The sequence below is a fragment of the Penicillium diatomitis genome (genome assembly GCF_028827545.1).
Source record: "Penicillium diatomitis strain IBT 30728 chromosome Unknown utg000006l_segment0_segment0, whole genome shotgun sequence".
NCBI lineage: Eukaryota > Fungi > Ascomycota > Eurotiomycetes > Eurotiales > Aspergillaceae > Penicillium > Penicillium diatomitis.
Genome location: NW_026623178.1, coordinates 962,987 through 984,738, shown reverse-complemented (window position 1 = coordinate 984,738; position 21,752 = coordinate 962,987). Strand labels below are relative to the sequence as shown.

The 21,752-nt window shown below is 51.8% G+C and overlaps 6 protein-coding genes across 6 annotated transcripts; 1 reads left to right on the top strand and 5 right to left on the bottom strand.

Annotated features, from left to right (window-relative positions):
• Nucleotides 1–539: 539 nt before the first annotated feature.
• N7539_005975 (putative C6 transcription factor) lies at nucleotides 540–3,025 on the bottom strand (the record flags this gene model as incomplete). Its single annotated transcript, XM_056935577.1, has 6 exons — nucleotides 540–834; nucleotides 940–1,667; nucleotides 1,798–2,447; nucleotides 2,580–2,671; nucleotides 2,745–2,854; nucleotides 2,957–3,025. 6 exons carry the CDS (start codon nucleotides 3,023–3,025, stop codon nucleotides 540–542), a joined length of 1,944 nt encoding a protein of 647 aa, XP_056789449.1.
• A 1,734-nt stretch (nucleotides 3,026–4,759) lies between these two features.
• N7539_005974 (putative importin beta-4 subunit) lies at nucleotides 4,760–8,427 on the bottom strand (the record flags this gene model as incomplete). The annotated part of the gene is made up of 4 exons (XM_056935576.1): nucleotides 4,760–4,938; nucleotides 5,021–5,757; nucleotides 5,991–8,313; nucleotides 8,382–8,427. The coding sequence occupies 4 exons, from the start codon at nucleotides 8,425–8,427 to the stop codon at nucleotides 4,760–4,762; spliced, it is 3,285 nt and encodes a 1,094-aa protein (XP_056789448.1).
• Nucleotides 8,428–9,481: 1,054 nt separating this feature from the next.
• On the bottom strand, nucleotides 9,482–13,450 carry ncr1 (sphingolipid transporter NCR1; the record flags this gene model as incomplete). The annotated part of the gene is made up of 3 exons (XM_056935575.1): nucleotides 9,482–9,585; nucleotides 9,641–13,085; nucleotides 13,178–13,450. 3 exons carry the CDS (start codon nucleotides 13,448–13,450, stop codon nucleotides 9,482–9,484), a joined length of 3,822 nt encoding a protein of 1,273 aa, XP_056789447.1.
• A 413-nt stretch (nucleotides 13,451–13,863) lies between these two features.
• On the bottom strand, nucleotides 13,864–14,119 carry N7539_005972 (uncharacterized protein; the record flags this gene model as incomplete). Its single annotated transcript, XM_056935574.1, has 2 exons — nucleotides 13,864–14,073; nucleotides 14,111–14,119. 2 exons carry the CDS (start codon nucleotides 14,117–14,119, stop codon nucleotides 13,864–13,866), a joined length of 219 nt encoding a protein of 72 aa, XP_056789446.1.
• A 627-nt stretch (nucleotides 14,120–14,746) lies between these two features.
• On the bottom strand, nucleotides 14,747–15,825 carry N7539_005971 (tudor domain-containing protein; the record flags this gene model as incomplete). Its single annotated transcript, XM_056935573.1, has 3 exons — nucleotides 14,747–14,835; nucleotides 14,921–15,689; nucleotides 15,775–15,825. 3 exons carry the CDS (start codon nucleotides 15,823–15,825, stop codon nucleotides 14,747–14,749), a joined length of 909 nt encoding a protein of 302 aa, XP_056789445.1.
• A 3,181-nt stretch (nucleotides 15,826–19,006) lies between these two features.
• yap1 (putative bZIP transcription factor AP-1/Yap1) lies at nucleotides 19,007–20,940 on the top strand (the record flags this gene model as incomplete). The annotated part of the gene is made up of 3 exons (XM_056935572.1): nucleotides 19,007–19,477; nucleotides 19,547–20,715; nucleotides 20,790–20,940. The coding sequence occupies 3 exons, from the start codon at nucleotides 19,007–19,009 to the stop codon at nucleotides 20,938–20,940; spliced, it is 1,791 nt and encodes a 596-aa protein (XP_056789444.1).
• Nucleotides 20,941–21,752: the final 812 nt, after the last annotated feature.

Genomic DNA, 21,752 nt, shown 5'->3' with positions numbered 1-21,752 from the left:
CTTATTGTCATGGCTTTTGCTCTCCGTTTCTATTGACCCAGAGAATGATGCTAATTATGACTTGAAGACTCTATTAGCCCGATCAACCCGACGCTTATGAGACCTGCAGATTGGATCCGGGGGTTACAATTTCAGACAGAGTAGATGTAAACTCAAATGTCTAGCTCAAAGAACATGATGCTTGTTTTGAAATCTCTTGGGCTTACATGCCCCAGTTTAAAAGAGTAGTTGTAATTTTCTCCTACGAGTAAATCAAAGTACCTTGGTGCGAGCTCTCTACTCCACTGGGAATGATAGCAAAATAGTATCTCACCCGGGCAGAGCATGTGTTGTCTGAGCGCTTCCATGAGGTGATTGGATGGTATGTCTTGACTCCTTGAGTATTGTCCGAGGTCTGCGCACATTGAGTGGCATGATCATTCTCAGTATCTAGTCTACTTCAACCATCCAACGGGGGCATACACTATGTACATACTGCGCGCTCACCAAATGGGCAGACAAGTCTGCTTTCATTGCGTGTCCATTGAAATGGTCGAAGTTCAACGTGCTCTTTCTTGCAGTGTCAGGTTTCCCAGCCGCGGTGTAGAGACGTGTTCCTGCCATGCCTTCTCAATGGCGCACTCTGCTAATCGCTTTAGCTCCCCTACATAGTCAGCGATCAATTTCATATGCTCAATGTCATTTTCAGAGTTGGCGTTGGAGAAAAGACGCGCCAGCATAGATGTCGCCGTCTTCAGGTGGTCCAAATCACCCCGTGAGCGAGGATCGAGTGGATTCTGAAGGATGCTGCAGAAGATGGTGAGAAGGGCGGAAAGAGGATAGAAGATCAGTATCCTAAGGTTCCACCAAGTCTCAGTCAGTCGTTTTGGAAGACTAATTGAAACTTCCTTTTCCATGGAAAAACGGTCAGGGCTGTCTGCCAGCCGAGGAAGTGCTTACCAGATGGCTTCTTGAGACAGGACATGCTCAGCCGCTTCCATATAACAGAGTGTAGATCGACTCGCTTCGACAGAGAGCGCAAGGCTGGAGCTCACACCCTCTATCAACCCGCTACCTTGCATCCAGGCTTTACAGCGACTGCTCGCTTGATGTATGATACTCATGCACAAGTAATAGTTTACTCGCAACATGACCGAGTGCATACTCATGTTGGAATCGGACGTCTCTTGAGAAAAGGACATTGTCGGGCGCCATTCAGACGGGATGGATAAGCGCCATGCCTCGAGATCGTCATCCAATTCACGAATGGACTTGAGTAGTTCGGCATCCGTCTTCTGCAAGGCGCTGAAAGAGTACAGCTCGTTGTAAGCCCGGGATTTGATGAGACTCAATCGAAGTTCATATGGAAAGACGGGTTCCACGTCGAAACTGTCATCTCGTTCGGGATTCAGGGCTGCGCGATTCATGTACCCTTCTGGCAAGGTCAAGTCGCAATTCTGGTCGGTAAGCACGGGCGGTTCACCTGTGCGAAGGGCGATGTCCTTGTCAACGGCGTAGCAAACCCAAAATACATTTCGTAATTGCTTGTGACGTTTCTCACTGCGATCGGATGACGGTGTAAGGTGGTCCTGGGAAAGGTGTGCACCAAGCATGAATATTTGTCTTGACGCGAGTGCCGTCAAGAAACTGGCGAGACGCATGTTGCCAGAGCAGAGCTCGTAAAGGATCTACGGAATGAATTGCGAGTAAGACCGCCATCAGCCTCTGACGGGCCAACGGGAAAGAAGCTCCCATGCGCTCACAAGACACATCGAAAAGCAAAATCAGGGTGGAAAGGATGTTTGCGGTGAATCTCACCAGAATGGTCGTCGCCTGCAGCGAGTCCAATGTGGCAGCGGCGTGCAAGATTTGAGTTATGAGAGATCGAGCCTTGAAGGTCAATATCTCATGGTCTACTGGAATTTCCAGTCTCAAGTCGTTGATCATGGGGACGCGACTGATGAAGGCGAGGAATGCTAAGACACACGCCCGACTGCCCATCTGCCGGGAACTGTTCTGATAATCTTGATATGCGATGTGCATAGTGACCTCGAAGAAGTCAGGATCAATCACTGGAAAGACACGTCGCATAACAGCGGTCTTCTTGTACGCCTCGAGATACGTCCGTACGATTCGTCTCTCAGGCAGCTCGAGCAGGTTTTGGTTCGTCAAACTCGTCAACAAGACCCCATTGATCTGATCGCGTTCCCGCTCCCAGGGTGGGTGCGCAGAACTGAGCTTTTCGTGTGCAAGGACCTGTCCGGTGCGCGATTGAATCCAATCCTGACCTTCCGGCAGAAGAAAGGGGATGCCCGTGAGCAGACTGATTACCCCAAGCTCTCGGCCTGCAAAATGGACACCCACGGAATGGGAGAACTGAGGGCCATTCGTGCCAGAGTTGCTCGGAGAGGGACTCGGTGTGATCATATCATCCAGAGCTTCCCCCAATTCGGCTCTGTGGTCGTCGTCTGGTTCACTGTCAGTTCATAGACCAGGACGGTCGACTTGTCCAAGCAATCCATGTCGTCAACGAGAGACTGTGTCCGGAACGGACAGTCGAAAGAGTCCCCCGACTCCAATCTCATCTTCAAAGAGCTTACCCGGGCGGTCTGAGCCTCCTAACAGATTGTTGCTGGCAAGAAGCTGTTCAATGCGGCTGATACGCTCGGATAGTCGAGCGGCTCGTGGCCGACTGAGTGGGGTTCCATTAGTCGAACGGGGCCATGGAGCCTACGTAATGAAGCAACCAGATAGAATCGACTTACCCGGCCTCGTCCTGAATTTTGCGCTTGCGCTGAGTTACTCGGTCGAATGTGCAGGGGAGACCATGGTGGCCACACCAGTTGCACTTGGGTTTGGCGGCATCGCATTTGATCTAGAGCATGCAGGGGATTAATGGCCACGTTCAAGATGCCATCGTAGCTGTACCTTCTACGAGACAGCGAAGGCTAGCCATGCGGTGGGAAGGTATCGATACCTTGCGCTTGTAGCAGGAATCACAGGCACGCGCTGTACGCTTGGAGGTGCCATCGTTTGAGGACTGCATGGCCTGCGTGGGTGGCCTGCGAGGGTGGTCGGACTTCTCTGGGCTCTCACCCGGGAAAAGGCTTGAGTGCGGGAGCTGAATACTTCTCCGGAGGAGATTCAGTGGGTCGACCGTTGCCAGTCACCTTCGAGTCAAGTACCTTTTGCAGACGAATCTCCCATTCGATTGACTTCCATCATCTCATCTGCTCCGCGGGCATCACGGCCCGGGGCAGCCTGGCGCTGAGTAAGCGATCTGGAACCGCGCCCACCTCGGGCTCCGCTTAATCCGACCGGCGACCGTCGATCTGCGCCGGTCAGTCATGGACGCTGTGAGGTCTCGAGCAGGCGATTGATAACGTTATTGTCATCACAGATTTACCTGAATCGTCTGTGACCCGTGTTCGAGACTTCACCCGAGATACCACCTATTGAACGCGGGTGAAGGAAATATTTATCAGCTACCGGGGCCTTGTATTACCTCCAATCAAAACGATTATATTCGGCAAGCTCAAATGCGCAATGATCAAGTACTGGAACCACAAACAAGGAGACAATGAGAAGAGCGACAGGGGCTGCTGGACCAGGTATCCTCAACAGCTATATGTATATGATAGCGCCACCGGTAGTCTGGCAGATGCTGCAAAAATGGATAGCATGTCAGGTCGTAGAAGAGCAAAGGCAACCGAAAACAGTACCAAGGTTGCCCCAACTAGGCGATCGCGACAGTTCAAGAATGATCTACATCACTGTGCAGATGCAGCAGTCACACTCTTCACCACCACAGTCGCACCCAAAGCATGGCTTCGTCACTGGCTTGATCGGCTTCTTGATGGAACTGCTCGAGCTGGACGAGTCGAGGACCCAATTGACGGGCGAGACGGCAGAATTACGCGAGAGCATGTCGAGAGATTCGAGAGTGAAGGTAATCGAATGGTGAGTAGGAAGCTGAAGGTTATGATTTGGATAGAGAGTTGGAGTGTCCTAGGCTACGCACGAGATCAATTAAAGGGCTCTGAGTTCCGTGGTTTGTCCATAATCTGAATTTGGTCCAACACGGTGAGGTGAACCACAAATCTTACCTTGAGCTGGACAGCTTCAGCTTGTGATGGAGCTGTGAGCCTTTTGGGAGACAAAAGCAAAGATTGATACGGTCGAAGTGGCTCTGAGGTGCACGGAAATGTAAAGGAGAGATGCTTGGGCTTCGATGCAAAGCTCAATTGAGTGCACTACTTCATCAACCGAGGAGGACAGGACTCCAAAGACGTGTTTGGGGAGAGAGTCCATGGCCGCCGATGACGCAATGGGCAGGGAGCGGTCGCAGAAGCCGCAGCAGGTTAGGCAGCCAACCAGCCCTCCACAGTTCCTGGCGGGACTGTCTTATCAGATCAACTTCCGCCATCCTGTCAGTAGCTTTGATCATAGCACCGGCCAGATTGTCTGTATAGGGGTCTACATTCCACGTTGAGTGGCGCTATCCCCAACAAGAATCCGGTTTCACTGCCCACCAGGAATTTACAAGAAGCAACGGGATTGTAGAAATGGTGAATCACAGAGATTCGTCGTCAGTCAATTCGAAGTATATACACAGCAACAACTTTTGGTAGATTCATCACTCATCGCAAGGGAGGTCTTCGCCAAGACGGGGGTATCTTCTAGTCATCTTGGGGCGAGTCCAGGTCATCGATCTATCACATTACGCATTCTCTGGCTCAAGAGAGGTCATCAAAAATTTTTTCTCCATCACCGAGCAGCCTCACAGCTGCTCGGCCCAAGGAGCAGCGCCAGGCTGCATCTGGTTCAACCACTTGACCAGCTCAATGAGCTCAGCGCGACGTTCATCATCAAGCTGGTCATCATCGCCAGTCAGGACGGCCTGGAACACAGGGAGCAGACGCGGGGTCAGTTCCCGAATGGTAGGGTCCTCAGCCTTGTCTATAAGAGAGGGCGACATGTCAGTATTATATTATCTTGGAAAAATTGAAAGGCGAGACTTCAGGGAGGAGCGGACACGTACACATTTGGCAGATCATACGGTAGAGGGGGTCGTTCTCCTCAAAGTCGTTCTTCAGCGGCAGAATGTTCACCAGAACAGGCAGAACATCCTTAGTAGGAACGTGCTCACGATGACGCAAAATCATGCGAGACACACACCCAGTAGCATTATCCTGTAGACGAGAGACGTTCATCTGGAGGCAGGACTCAAGGTGTCCGAAGATGGTGGGGAAGGCCTTCACGATCTCAGCATCTGCGTTGGACCGCTCAACAAGACGACCGACAGCATAGGCGGCGTTGGAGCGAGTCTGAGTATCCTCATCACCCAGACGGTGCAGGAGGAGCTTGAGGAAAGATCCAGTGAATGGAGTCACAGCGGCACCCATACCGTTGGTGCACTCGGCGAGAACACCGACGGCTGTGGCACGCTCCAGAGACTCGGTGCTGCTGGCATAACGAAGGATGGTCTTCTCAAAGACCTTCCAAAGCTCGGCGAAGCTTTCTCCGAGAGCGGCAGCCATGCCAGACACAACGTCCAAGGCGGTGTCGACCACAACCCAGTCAAACTCAGAGGTTTCTTCACCGGCCTCCAGGGTCTCTTCCTCAGGTCCAAACTCCATCTGGCAAGGGTGCTGCTTGGTGATGATGTCGGTCACCATCTGGATGACATTGTGCAAGACAGTCTCGTTGGCGATCAAGGAGGGACCGCAGTAGCGAAGGTTCTCAGCCATGTTGCGGTTGATATCGGCGACGGTAGCACTGTGGGGAGTTCCAGTTAGTTATTTGAACATTCGAAGCATGGTAAGATTTCAAGCGAGTGCTCAAAGCCCCAGGCAATGGTGGTTGCCATTTGTCAGATACAGAATCGCCGTTCACATCAATCACACTCTTTGGTGTGTCAAAGTGAGCTGGGTTAAGCGGATAATATCATCATGTAATGGGCAAACCAACGAGAGGCACAAAACACGAGTGGCAAAACAGAAGGTACATACCGGTCATCTTCCTCCGCCCACATCTTAATGGTGGCGGTCATCAGGATCTCACCAAACTTCTGAACCTCCTTCGCAGGCTGCACCTGGAGGGGCAAGCCAGGCTGCCACTTGGGCATCTGACCGCTCTCTTCCGCGATAGCGAAGAGCATCGCGTAGGAGCGGTGGAGAGTGCTGATGGTGCTTCGACGAACGCCCTCATAAGGATGCTCAGCGAGAGGCATCACGGTCTCAATGGTCTTCTCGAAGTAGGGTAAGAAAGAGCTGCGAGTGTGGGTGACCAGGTCACCAATTACCTCGATAGCAATTTCCTTTTCAAGGGACAAAGGAGTGGTGGCAGTGATGTCGTCCCAGGCATCATCGTCATCCTCATCAAAGTCGACATCCTCAATGTCACCATCAAGCTCGTCGTCGTCATCAGCACTGGCGACCTTGACCTTGCGACCAGCAACGGTGACTTCCTGTCCGATGAGATCCTTGGCAGCAGCACCAAGGTCAAGCTCCAGGTCGTCCTCATCCTGTTCGATGCAGTCGAAGAGACCCTTGACGACACCATCGAGGAATGGAGAGAACTGTTCGGAGTATACCTTGGCCATAGCACCCCAGAAGATATAGGTGCTCTCCTTCAGACGGGAGTGGCCAAGGTGGAGGGCTTCCTCCGTGGCGCGCATCAGAGGCTCGACATAGGGCTGGTAACGCTCAGGACCAGCGGCAGCCGCCATCTCACCCATGGCGTCAGTCACACTGGCGCGGAGGTCAAGCTCTTCCTCACTATCCTTGACGGCAGCAAACTCCTGGAGAAGATGCATAGACTCGTCGAAGAAAGAGAGGAAGGAATCACCGGCGGAAGAAGCGAGCGAGCCGAGGGCACCAGCCGCCAGACCCTTGATCTTGAAGTCGGGGTGCTTGAAGAGCTCGTGCAGAATAGGCACAAGCTCAGCCTGGTAGGGGGCAACGTCTTTCTCATCAAGGCCGTCGACGACGGCGTCGATGGCACTGATACCGGCCTTCATAATGTCCATGATGGGGCCATCCTCCTCACCCTTGTATTCCTGCATAGCGCTGGCCAGGTTCTTGAAGAGCAAGGGCATAAGACGCTCGTGCTCGGCGGTGAGATCCTCAGCGAGGTCATCAGCCAAGCGGGCGACTGCGTGCAGAGATGCCTGACGGACCTTAGGCTCGGGATCCGCAAGAAGCTGGAGAACCATGGGGAATATCTCCCTCATTTGGGTGCTAATGAAGTCAGGAGCACCCTCAACGCACATACCGAGGGCCATGATACCCGCACGGCGGTAGTTGGGGTCGGGGTTGTTGAAGTATTGGCCAAGAGTTTGAAGCAGGGGCACAACAACCTGGCTGGGAGGAAGACTCTGGGCAAGGATGTCCAGAAGGCCAAGAGCAGACCGAGGAGGGGTAATATCGTCATCGTCGGCAGGGGCCTCATCGAGCTCTGTGACAATTTGCAGAGCGGTGCGAGTCAGCTGCTCACCCAGACGCATGCCTTGAATCTTCAGCTTGCGATACTGGACACACTGCATCAAGAAGCTGATGGCCTGTGTGCGAACATCCTCGTCAGCCTGAGTGTTGGCGGCGATCTCGTTCATGAAGATGACGAGGTCTTTCAGGTGGATGGTCAGAAGGGCCGGGTCCAAGCTGAGCACGGTCTGGAAGACCTCGAAGGCCTGCATGATGCGGTCCTCCTCTGACTGATCAATGGCATCTTTGAGGACAGCAACCATGGAGGGAACCATCTCTTGGAAGGCCTTGACGGGCGCTGGGTTTTCCTCGGAATCGAGGTGGTAGGCGAGCTTGCTGAGAGCCAGCAAGGTGTTGATGCGAACCTCGGCGCTCTCAGGATCCTGAATCGTCTTGCGGAACAAGGTGAACAGGTCTTGAAACTTCTCCTCGAAACTCTCGCCGAGGGTCTCCAGGATGGTGAACAGGATGTAGATGGCAACTGCCCTCTCGTCCTGGTTACCGCCCGCGGCAGCCTGCAGAAGAATGTTCGGCAACTCCGGCCAGTCCCCGTCTTGCAAATCGATCTTAGCAATAGCGGAGATGATCCGAGCAACGGAGTGACGGACGAGAGCCGAGCTCTCGCCCATGGTAGAATGAAGCAGCTGCTCACGGACCTGGGGCTTCTGAGCCGCGGGAACCTTCAGCCAGTGCTTTTGCACAAGAGAACGAGCCTCGACAGCGGCCAGCTGACGGAGGTTGGGGTCCTCATGGCCAGTCGCAACCTGGGTCAAGATGACCAGAGATTGCGGCTTGCTATAAAACTCTTTCTGCAGAATGCCAGTGGCCTCCTTGACGTTTCCCTGGGAAGCTATACGACAAAAAAAAGTTAGAAAGGGAAGACATGGGCAGTCATAGATGCTCGAGGTGCCCACATACGATCAAGGACAATCTGCAATTGCTGCAGAAAGCGTTGCTGATCCATGGCTATGGAAATGTGATGAAAAACGTGTACAAAAAGAAAGTAAGGTAGATTCTTCTCTCCCCAAGGCAAGTGACAATATCCAGTCACCAGCCGCTGTCCCTATCTCCGGCGAGCTGGAGCGAAGGGTAGCAAATCGAGAATAAGCAACTCGTCAACACAGACAAGTGGCTTAAGGGGTATCACAAGAGCAACGAAAGCACAGAAAGAGAGTAGAAAAAGGAAAGGAAAAGAAAAATAAAAGTAGGGAGGGGATTGAGGGGTGATGAGAAGACGAAAAAAATTTTGAGGAACACGGCAGAAAAAAAAGTTTAGGGGGAGTGGGTTGGTGAGCTGCCCGATGCGGTTTAGCGCCCAATCCACCACACTCACGTAGATGGTTGCTGTTCACGAAAATCCATGATTCACATAAATTATTCATATGAATACCATTCGAGGCCGGTCAAAAAAGCATATACTACAACAAAGCTGGCATCATAATACTACCTTATTTCGTTAGGTATGAACCGTGCAGACATGCGTAGGGGCTATGGATTGTGCTCCAGCTCTGTAGATGTGCGGCTATTACCGAGGCCGGTTCAGTTCGGCATAAAACTTGAAAAAGTGTGGAACGCGATTCGATGGACCGCGTCCTGAATTCGGGTCATAGATAGTGAACACCGGGAGCTACCCCATGTCAACATACGAGTGATGTATTTGCCATTGGTGCCTTTCTAAGAGAGGGAAGCAGGTCCTATCCTCCATAATATTGATTCTTCGACAACAGCACAGACTATGGACCTACAACACAGCCCGGGCCTCTCATCTTACTTAACAGAGGCAACAATAGCCTGTCCCAAACGTCAGGGATCCCGAGCATAAAGAATGGGTGGATCTCGAGAATCTCGTGAAGACTCGATTTCCCACAAGAGCCCCGGAGCGCAGATATGATTCAAGGGTCCAAGGCTTGCCTATTCGAGGGAGTCTTCGTCAGGCACGACATCCGGTGTCAGATTATCAATAGCTACCTGAGTCAAGTTATCGTAGAAAAATTGGAAGCAGACAAGGAACAAGGAATTCAGTATTCATCAGAGTCGTAGCCATCATCGACCAGTAAGGAACGATAGCTTCGGGAAGCAAGATTTGCCTCGAGGCCACCATCGGCAGCAGGATCGAGATATCCTGTAAATGCTGTGTTAGTCTCGGCTTTGTCATGGAGAAGAAGACTCAATCATACCAGCTCCACCAAAGTAGCTTAGCGCCACTGGCAGGAAGATAAGCGCGTGTGCGGCAGCAAAGATGACCAAAGCTAACCACACGCGGAAATAATAGATCTCGAAGATCTTGCTTCGGGTGAAAGCCAGAACACAGACACCAAGAAGCTTTGTCATGGTAATGCCGGTGAAGACACTGCCGCCTACATTGACAAGTGCTGCCCAGGCGCGTGCATCCTTTCCACGAAATTTGGCAGGTGCCTTTTCAAGCAATGTCTGCGGAGGGAACATGAACGCGCGAGCGATGTGAGCGCAAAATTCGACACTGATTCCGACACAGATCACCAAATTGACAAGTGAAACAGCGTTTAGAGAGACTCCGGCAATGGCCATGGTGCCAATGATATCAACAACAGTCATCACAACAGTTGTGGTAATGACGGCACCTGTGGCGACGGACCCGAGAATGGTGGAGGTCAGAACAAAAATGATAGCAACGGCTGATCCCAGCAGGGTCCCCGTCAGTTGAACTATGGAGGTATATTGATCGAAGAAGATATAAAATTTGGAGTAAGGGAACACGTCGATTTTGTGCTCTCGAGAGATGTCATTAGCAATGCGGCGAGCTGCAATATAAGATTGGATGAAATCGCGTTGGTTCCGCAAAGGAGTATGACTGGTTCGAAAATGGCTGGCATTGACCATGGAGCTTGCCTTGTCGATTACCACTGCAGAGCTATAAGGCGCCTTACCCCCGAGAGGACATGAAGCGTCCGTTGGAGCATTGAGCCACTTCTCTGCGTAATGAATGAACTCGGGTCCGGTTGGCATTCCATGAAGAGTGATATTCCAAGGTGGAATGCGATCTTCGAAGCAAATCTTGTCGTTCTCTTTGCAGCAATCTTGTTGGGGATTGAGCCAGTAGAAAAAGTCGTCCACCCAGCTGGCTGCAGAGCCAGACAAGTAAGATACATTTGGTCGCCTGGATTCCTGCTCCAGGATGAATGGAAGAGAGAATTCTTCGCATGATGTGAAACGACCGCAGAGTTGTTGCTGATGAATTCGCTCGGTGACATTGACATTACGAGTCACAAAGTAGACAGGCGGACCGGTTCGAAAGTATGAATCAAGGTCGTCAAAATAGGGAATCAGATACGAATCACTAGGGAGTGCGAACCGCTGGTCTAGACCAAGAGCAACCTCCGGGATCAAGGCTATACCTGCCGTCAGAAGTCCCAGGAAAGCAATGACAATGGTCGCCTTCACGCGGCGGTCCAAGATAAAAGGAGCGTAGATGCAACGGATAAAGCTTTGCAAGGAGCTTTCGGCCTCGTGATCATCGAAGACTTGGTCCTCCGGCAGACCAAAGGAGTTTGCCTTTTGAACAGTCAAACAGGGGAAGCAGTCTGCACGCAAACTCTCAACTCGTCGCTGGTTGAGAGCTAGAACTGAAATGAACATGGTCACTTGTAAGATTGCATTGACGAAAACCGCGCCCGCTGCATACGCCGCGAAATTCTTTACAGCAGGCATCCCAACGAATGCACCTAGTGAGAAGGCAACAGTCTCGGTCAAGGCTGATAGGAAGACGCTGGGTCCAATCCGCCCAACTGCCCGAGCGACTCGTTCATCGATCTCTGCGTCCGGGTGACTAAAGTTCACACGCTCGAATTCGTGAACGATCAGGAAGATATTGTCGACGCCAACTGCCAAAACCAGGAAAGGGATGACCTCTGCAATGATCAAAGTGACTTTGACACCGGCAGCTGAGAATAGTCCCACCGAAGCAGAGACGGACATTAAGACAATCAAGATGCCCACAATTCCAAGGGTGAATTTTGACTGCACAAGAGCATTGGCTGGGTTTCTGAGAAGAGACCGCCATGTCACAGTCACAGATCCTAATGCCAAGGAGGCGTAGACAAACATGATGATGTAGCTGATGACAACGATTTTGGCATCTGTATTCGTGGACTTGTTGAGCTCCTGTTCCAAGCTCACTTCAGCATTGAACGAGACACGAAGACCACGTTCAGCAGCTTCTTCTTGCACAGACTCCATCGCGCGCTTGAAACTGTTCTCCCAGTCGACCGCCTTCTCTTCATCTGCCGTGCCCTGGGCGAAATTGTTGACAACCCAGGTGACGACTAATGCTTTTGCGTCCAGTACATCTCCGGTGCTTTCATAGCCACCCAGGATCATCTCCGGTCTCAACGGCTGTTGGAAATCGGGGAGGCAACTAGGGTCACCAGGTGACTCGGTACAATGACGAATTCTATCTCGCCATGTGTTTGGGTCAAGATTCGAGAAGGAGCTACCAAAGTATCCGGTCAAAGACTGAACCACACAAGCATCTCCGGTGGGTCTAAAACAAACGTCGTCCAAGCCAAGACCCTTGTCGGACGACATCATGTGTCGAATGCGGGACTCCACGTCAAACCACCAGGCGAGAGTATCGTATTCCAAAACAGGGCCGCTTTCGTTCACCAAGAATGCTTGTTCCGCTCTGAAAAATGGACCGAAATTCTCGTCGAAGAAGACCTTTTCTTGCGCAGCTGGAGACGACGGACTAACCCACAAGCGCACCGGGTCCGTTTCAATTGCGAATCGTAGCCAGCCCACGCTCAGCAAGATTACAAATATGAAACTGGTACCAATCGTGATTGCGGGAAAACGGGCACAGGCTCCTCCAATGCGGCTGAACAGTGATGACAAAACCGAGTTGGGCTTGTAGATTCCTTGTGGCTGCTCAAAGTATCCTGCACGATGAACCATTTCTCCTTCGTCCTCGTCGTCGCTTGGCGTTGGATCTTGAAGGAGACGCACACGCTCCGGTTTGCGGAAACGACGTTCTCTGACGGTTACGTAACTTGCGACACCCATCACCAGAAGAAGAAATACAGAGTAGATAACAATGACTGCAAATGATAGACATGGCAGTAGTCCGACGTGGCAGAAATCTTGAGTGGACACGGCAGGCAGCTCTGGACAGACCTCCGGACAATCAACACACGAGCATCGATATGCCTTGTCTGGATCATTGCAGGCCTTTGGTAGCATCGGGAGTGGTTTCATGCTTCTAGAACCGGGACCACTGGGTGTCGTGCGATAATTGATCTGGAACGGACTTCCGAGGAATTTCTTGTCTCCTAAGAATTTCAGGAATTGCGAGTAATTCTTGGCGCCACCTCCAATGAAATCAATGGCCTTTCCGCCAGAAGCGCCATTTTTCACATTTTTGCAGCTGTCATAGAAGCCACTCTGATATTCTTCAGACCAGATGTTCGTGATCTCGGTGACCAGTGTCTTACCAGAGCGATTCTCTTCGGTCTGCGTAACGTTGACAAAGAGCGACTGGTCTGGGGAACATGTAAAGGTACAGAATATATCAAAGAAGTTGTGTCGGCAAGCAGGACACGAGGCAATAATGCCTTCGGCTAGCTTTAAATTACTAGACAGTGCATCGATCTAGAGCAAAGGCGTCAAGACAGAATCAGCAACAGCCGCCAAAGGGCTCCCACTCAGAAGTCACCCATGGAACTCGAACCGCTCTTTCTCACCTGTTCCTCGAGACAGCAAACGGGACCCTCGTTCCACTTCGGACCGCAAAGGCCCACCAGTTTCTGGCGGACCTCATCCTCTGGCTCACGAGCTAGCCCGTTATCAGGACAGGGAAGTTCGCCGCCGAAGAACGATTGCTTTCCGCAGTGGCCTCGTATGGCACAACGGCCCTTTTCATGAATCTTCGTGGCACCTTGGGCGCCGGCGGTTTCCGGTAATGTGACAAGCGCGCCGACGCCAACGAGCGCTTTCAGTAAGCCCGCTCGTCGCATGGTGTTCGCACAACGAATTGAGCAGGAGTGACTGTCTTTGTCCGATAACGTGTTTAAGACGTCCGCCCGATCAGTTGAGAATGTCGTGGAGCTCAGCCTGCGATGGTGGGTATACTAGGTTAGTGGGCAATAGAAACGCCTTGTCAGGACCAGAGACGGAACGACGTTGACGATCGCAGTGCCCGAGCTCTGATCACTCAAAGCACCTCGGCAATCACAGGGCGGTGTGTGGCCGTTTCGTTGATAAGCGATGCCGTATCACCCACGAGAGCAGAAGCTGATTGACTCAAGCTTGCATGAGAAGACCTCGACGGTGTTTGGATATGGACTCTGGTCGGGCTTGCAGAAGGACGGCTGGGTGGAAGTTGGAGACCGCCTAGACCGGGAAATCGGAGAAGCTGTGGAAAGCAAGGTCAAGGCCGCATGACGTGAGCGGGACGGGCGGGACTGGTTGGGGCTGAGGAGAAGCGGGTCAACCCCAGGGATTCCTTCGAAGCATGCAAGATTTCAAGCCAGATCTGATTGTCCCGCTTTGGTGACGAACCACCGTTGCGCCCCTTCTCAAATCGACCTTGATGTGGAGCCTTGGGTGTAGAAGGTTTCTGAGGTGAAGCAGCCAGACGCTCGACCGTGATTGACGGATGCATTCCACTTACTTACCACCGGCATCAGCTCCACGCGAGATAGCCAGCTACGATGATTGACACAATCGTGACGAGGAATAAAGAGAACGCGGAATCAGAACCTTAGGAATAGTATGAACGCGCTGCTCTCAAGTTGACAAGGAGCCTTTAAAGTACGGTCGGTAAGGTAACTCCTTCCGAAGTACTTAGGATTTTGATGACTCAACCTTTCGTATTGCTCCATAGGGGCGCGAAGGATATGATGTTTTCAGCATTGGTCGAACTCATGTCAGGTTTGACCGACTGCAGACATAATCTTCGACTACCACGGGCAATTTGTACTTTGGAACACACATCTAGAAAGCTACTTGAAAGACGAGAACACGAGAAGGCAGAACCAGATCAGGGGTATAGATTTTTATAGACAGTGAACATCGAGAGGTTGCTGAAAGCATTGTGATCTGCGTACACAGGCTTTCCGGGGGCAACGAGAGAAAGAATGAGATGCGCGTGATCTGCATCGCTGATCCAGTTAGCGATGCAATCACAAAACAGAACGACAGCGGGAAGTGATAAATCAGGAGAGATAATCAGAAAAGAAAGAAACCCATGGTTCTTCAGCCAGTTGTTCCTGAACCCCGCTAGACCAACCGGACGCCCAGTTCTTCGACAATTAATAGCCTTCGTCCTCAGCTTGTTGATAGACGTGGCGTGTTCGCGTGGGATCTCTGCGCATTTGCTGACCCGAACCCGTAAACCCAACTATGAGGTGCAATTAGCCTTGATGCTCTGAATGTATGCCCATGCGGTGGTCGTGATGATCTCAAGTTCGATGCCAAGTACCTACCTCGAGCGCTCACCGAGTCCCCTGTACGGAACATACTGTCCTTCTTCCCGTATTTCCCCTTGGTCTTTGCTGCAAAGTTTTGCCATTTATTTTTGCCCTCTTCCAGTTCCTTGTTGGCCTTCACCTTGCGCGCGGCTTTGGCGGGCCGACCAGAGCCGTCTCCTGCTTTGCCAGGATCCTGACGGGCCTGGCTGGCAAGATTGGGATCAATATCAGCCGCTGCAGAAATCACATTGGTGTGCGACGTCGAGGGTGGAGCGGGCGACGGAGATGCTGAACTGCCTGAAGTTCCATCAGCCTTGCGCTTGCGAGTGTCACTGCCCGCGATGGGGCGGATGTCCTTGGCCGTTAAATTTTCAACAGTCCCGTAGGATTTAAATGAAACCAGATACACCGGGTTGCTCGAGGAGCCGGTGATGGAAGTGATGCGGGCCGGGTAGAATGCATTGTCGCCGGAGACCCAGCGGGCGAGGACCTGGTCGTTGACGGAGAAGGTGATGACGGGCGATGGCGCCGTGACGGTGGTGTCTTCCGCACGGGTGGAATGAGGTTGTCCCGAGCGAGCACTCGAATCTTTCGATGACCATGTATCGCGGGATGGTGCGGGGGTAGATTGAGACTTGGTTGCCGGTGCCGATGTGGATGCGGGGGGTTGAAGCTCGGCGATCGCCGTTTCGGTGAGGGTTATGAGTTCTTCAAGTTCAGTCTTGAGACTTTGCAACTCGGCATTATCGGGTTCTACTTGCAAGCCTGTTTGAACTGTCTCAAGCTGATGGAGAGAAGCAGGACAGCCGATAGTTAGTCGATCTTTCCAAGTGGGAGAGCTCTCCGTCAAGATGGAGGAAGAGACGTACCTGGACCTTGAATTCTTTGACCTCGGCCTCTAAAGACGCAACATCAGACATCGTGAATTATGGCTCGGGGGCTCTCCGGTGGTGCGAAGCAGCAGTATAGAGAAAGACAGAAACACCGGGCAAGGGCAACAAAATCACGTTCCATTTATTTGACGTCGAAGCCGACAGCGGATGCACCACATGCGGAGAACTTTTAGGGTCTTGCGGACTAGCTGGTCATGTGATCTGAGCCCTGTGGGCCAGAACGTTCACAGTCCACACGCTCATCCCATCGATGTTCGATCTCATCCGTACCTAAGAATGGGTTGACTGAAATTTATATTCGGTTGCATGGGCGTTGGGTATCGCTACGAGCTCGCCTGTCGAATTCGTACACTAATAGAATATTTGAAACGAGAGTCTCCTTCTATTTGACATCTGTACTACTCGAAGCCAGCCAGCGACTCCAGGATGTACTGTTGTTATCAGATCCGGATTCAACTCCCCAGGTGCTTCAAACCTAACTACCTGTTGAGACTGTTGCTGCAGAGATACCTGCACACACACACCAACACGCTCTGCGTCTGCCCGAATAGTCGCCCATGTGCATTGGTCATGTATAGCGAGATTTGCTGATAGGAATCTATCTCTCGCTAAAAATGATCCATACGGTCATCGCGGTGTTCCTGCAACTTCGGCACCGCGTTGTAAAAGGCACTGTAGGTTGCCTTTCTAGCCTGGTTATCTTATGTCACCGAGTGACCATGGAAATGATTTATTGCTGTCGGTCCACGACGTCATCGTGATACCACGGTAGTGGGTTGTTAATCAGTGTTCTAGGTAGGACAGTCCAGATCTGACCCAGAGACCCGTTATCTTGAGGGAAGCGAGGTTGTTCTCCAGAGTGGAAATGATGAAGACAGTTTCGGAAATTTCAAAGATTTGTACTCGCAATGCTGAACGAGCATACATAATCGTAGGAGCCTCACCCAAGGTAATTCGGCGGAGCTTGAGGGAACCGAGACTGAGAGCACCTCAAGGGAGGATCAAATGACGCGGCAATGATAGGCATCCCACGGTTTCTACAAGGTAGTATAATCAATGAGAGGACATAAAATTGGAAGGTAGACGGGATGACCACTTTAGCTCATCTAACGAAATTGGCTTTGAGTGAACTGCAACATATTACAGTGATATTATCTACCCTTCGTGTTGAATGACAGCTGTTGCCTGCGCAGGAAGGGATATGACTTCGGGTCTGCATCACGGATCCTGGAATATAAGTCGGCCTTTCGCCCAAACCGGAATGTTAGGTAAGATGCCAAGGTCTTCGTTGATTCTTGGTATGTACTTCTCGTGGAGCCGAGACAGGATCTGGTTTCTAATACAGATACCAGATACCTATCCTTTGGAAGAGCGAATCCAAATTACACTGAAAGTAAGTGCGACTCTCAGTTGACTGCTAGGTAATAGGTATGAAGGTAATAACCCCGGAATATAGAGTTTAAGTCGCTGTTACAGGAGCGCATATCAAACGACCAATTACTTGTAATAGGCGGAGGCGTTCGCATTCACATAGCATGAGTACATATTGAGTCGGTACCTAGTAGTGACTCGTGAGTAGTCGAGTACATTTCCGTCAGTATTCAATCAACTTAAGTCGCGGAACCTCCGGGGCGGAAGAAAACAACAGCCTTCGGCCAGACAGCGATCCGGTACCAGGAATAGGAGGACGGTCCTCATTTTTCTCTCTCCCTAGCGCCACGGCCTACTCGTCCAAGACACGGTGGTGCGTGATGGCGAAACTGGATCTTCCGAGCATGTCTCGGGCACCGAAAGAGGCTTACCAAAGACTCTGAACCAGGTTTCGTGCCACAACTTCCTCCCGTTGAACGATCCTGAGACGGATCCAGACGTCCACGGCCCAAAATCCGTCCGACAGCAAATCACGGTACAATCCACCGAAGAGAATCGAAGAGGTGGAGAACCTTCACGTCGTTTGATTTCTAAGCAGTTGGGGGTGGCCGTGGGTGACTGACTGACTGTCCGCCGTCTGACGGTACCGCCAGTCTGGACGAGCGGACGGGGCTCAACTGGGCGAAAGACGTGCAAAGCTGCCTGCGACATAAGGCATCACTGCTAGTGCTGCCTGAGTCACCCGCTGCCCCTCCACCGAGTCATTCTTGAACAATCTTCACGTGGGTCTGATTGGATGTGCCGGACCCGTGATCGTCTATCGCCGGATCTCGGCCCAATGAAGCAGCCGGTCGTGACCAGTGGTCCACCGCTTCCTGGTCGCCTTCTCTTTCATCATCTCCCCTCCTCCACCTCCTCCTCATTGCAACAGCCTCTGAGCCTCTCAGCCTGGTCCTACAGCCACTCAGCCCGCACTGAGCCTTCAGCCTAGTCCTACAGCCGTCTGCCTGGTCGATACTACGGGCCTGCAGCGGGGACGGCAGTGAGGAACCCTTGTATTTTGTACTTCTCCATCATCATAATCTGCAGCACTTTCTACATACTCCGTATCAAAACCTCCTGTATCGGACTACATCTTCTTCATCATTCTCTGAGATTGAGGGAGCGATCTCATCGCGACTCAAGTCGGACGATCAATTCAAGATCGTATCATCATTCTTATTCTTGTCCAGTTCTCCGCCAAGCAGCGACGCCCCCAGCCAGAACCTCAATCCGGGTGTGGTCAAACGGACCAATTGAGCTTCCATCCCCCCATTCTTAGCCTCAGGCCAGTTCTGCCTCTTTTTTTCCCTTTCGCATCCCCCTCCACCTCCGACCTCCACTTCTCACCTGCTGTTCCGTGTGCACCCACGAGGATCTTTTTCCCCTGGCTTGCTTCTCGAGGCCAGAACATCACGCCAGGTCTTCAGTGTTGTCAAGACCGAACCGAGCCCTCCGATCAGATACTACAGTATTCTCCCCATCATCAAGACTTTTCGCCACCGTCCGACATTCGACACCAGTGATACTTCGCTGTTCTCCCGCTCCCTCAAAACCACATTGCGGGCGGACGGCCCGCTCATCGCTCCCTTTGTGAGCTCTTCTCAAAATCGATCCTCTACCATTGTTCTACCTTCCAACGAAAGATTTACCCCGCCTCTTCCTCCTCAATTCTTTCGAATCAATTACACTGCGTGTTCATCATCTACTTGCTTGACTTGAGCAGTCATCAAGCCCCTTCTCCCTGCCTACCCGACGTATCAAAAAGTTCGATCTTCTTACGATATTCCCCGTCACCATGAGTGATTTCAGTCAACTCTATCAGCAGGGGCTTTATCTCTCCCCCGACCAGCAGGACCTTTTGCTGGCGGCCCTCTCCTCAAACAATCCCGCACCCAAGCAACAGTCTCAAATCATTCAGACACCCGCGGTCAAGCCCAATCACAGCCCGGACCGGTCATCGTCGTACGGCGCAAGCGCTCCGCCCTCTGGAGGCTTCGAAAGCGCCCAGCTCGGTGCATTGGCTTTTACGGAAGATGAAAGCCCCTTCCTAGATTTCAACCCTGAATTGGATTTTGAATTCCCGGACTCTGCAAACCTCATCGGTGAACTTCCTGGTACCGCTGCTTCAAATGAGTATGATGTTGGCGAGAAGCGCAAGTCGATGGATGGCAAGTCTGAGGTGGACGGGGATGAAAATGGCAAGAAGCGGCGCGAGAGCGAGGCGAAGAAGCCCGGTCGGAAGCCATTGACCTCAGAACCAACTACGGTTTGTTGCTCGTCTCTTGATTCACACTTCCCACTTGGTCGGCATGGAGATTGCTGATGAAGTACACAGAAACGCAAAGCTCAGAATCGGGCCGCTCAACGTGCCTTCCGCGAGCGAAAGGAAAAACATCTCAAGGATCTCGAAGCCAAGGTGGAAGAATTGCAGAAGACATCCGATAATGCGAACCAGGAAAATGGTCTCCTCCGTGCCCAGGTGGAGAGGCTACAAGTCGAACTGCGGGAGTATCGCAAGCGTTTGTCTTGGATGACTAGCAGTAATGGCTTGTCCGCCATGAGTGCAATTCCCAGCGCTCACTCCCAAGGTGCATACGGTCTGCAGAATAACGAATTCCTGTTCGATTTCCCCAAGTTTGGTGACCTCCCCGGATCCCACCTGTTCAATGGCCAGTCGAATAAGAATGATCAGACCCCGAACAAAAACCAGTCTGTTCGGGCGCCGGGAGTTATGGCTCGCGATACCCTCAATGGCGTGTCGACTGCCCCCACAGCCAAGTCCACCACCGATACCGAGACGACTGGACCGGGAAGCGTCAACTCCTATTATGCTGGCTCTTCTAGCACTACTCCCAGCAGCGTGCACTCGAGTAGGAACGCGTACAACAACTACTCAACTCCATCCGCCACACACCGGGAAGCCTCGAACTCAGATTCACCTTCATCTTCCTCAGACTCCCACCAGAGCCAGTTGCTCTCATCCAACGGCACCTCGCCTGAGCCTAGTTTGAGCTCTCCGCTTCAAACTAAACCCAGTGATAATGTCAACAGCTGTGAAATCCATGGCTCCACCAACGGTGAGGAAACCTTCTGTGCGAAGCTTGGCATGGCCTGCGGCAACATCAATAACCCTGTGCCAGCTGCTCGAGATCCGGCCAAGGCCCAAAGCGTCTCCCGCGAACAGTCGGAGCCTGCCCACAATAGCGACCAGGCCGCCTTTGACTGGTTGGCGCAACAGAACGGCGGTCAGTTTGATCCCGTTCTCTTCGGTGACTGGCGAGAGCCCCAGGATGCTGTGCTGTCTCAGGACTTTGGGTCATTCTTCAACGATGCTTTCCCGTTGCCTGATCTAGGTAGCCCCTCCCACAACATTACCGAGGCGGCTACGCAAGCATCACAGCAGCCCCAGAAGAGGGACCTTATCGCTCAAATCGATAGCAAGTTGGAGGAGGAAGTCGTGCCTGGAGAGGACAAGTCGCAGATGCTGAGCTGCACTAAGATTTGGTATGTCTTGCGATTAATTACCAAGGGTCATTTTTGTCTTCCGTGCCAGTTGTGTCTGACTTATCACTCTGCAGGGATCGTCTTCAATCCATGGAGAAATTCCGTAATGGTGAGATTGACGTGGACAACCTCTGCTCGGAACTTCGCACCAAAGCTCGCTGCTCGGAAGGCGGCGTCGTTGTCAATCAGCGCGATGTGGACGACATCATGGGACGTGCGAATTGATCGTGAAAAATCCTCCTCCCGTCACAAGACAAGCTCACACACCTCTTGTCTTGGCCGACCTGTCTCTTCATGATTTACGCATGCCTGCTATCATTCATTGAGCTTCGACTCGAATCTTTTTACCCTTCTTCTGCTTGGTCTTGTTTTTCATGCTTCTAAACCGCTATCATACCCAATTCCGAAATCTATCAGGAGGCCCACGGCGTCATGAAATACAAATTTGGGCCATGTCCTAAACATATGTTGGAACATGCCGTCTCTTTCGCGAGTGATCTGAAATACTCTCTGGCGCGATGTGTTTGCTCAGGCTGCCATTTATCTTTGTTTGTATGGCATTTGCTCTTCTTTTTCCTCTTCAACTTTTAAGTATATCACTCAGGTCTAAGCATTCACGTGATTTTTACCTGTTTCTGGGTTCGTGCATGTCATTGCACTGCGAACGATGGATGGCGACAGGTGCTCTGGTATGCTTCGATTGAAGGCTTTAGGGTTGTCGGCATCGAGGTCGTTGTTCAGGTCATTGGGTCCTGGCGTCCATCAGCTTTTCTGGTCTCTCCCACAGCACATCGCTCCCTCGATCTCGCTTGGCTGAAACCGTGAACCCTGTTACAAGCGGTATTTGGGATCTGTGAACGCTGGATGACTGGCGTCGAAGCGGTCTTTGATGCAAGGTCTGAGTTGCCTTTTGGTGTTTCAAGGTGGAAAAGATTGTTTGATGATCCATACACTTGTACACAATTTCCCTGGCCAAGAATGAATATTCACCAACATGGATACGTTCTTCCTTTTAGAGTCGATGACAACAACTCGCG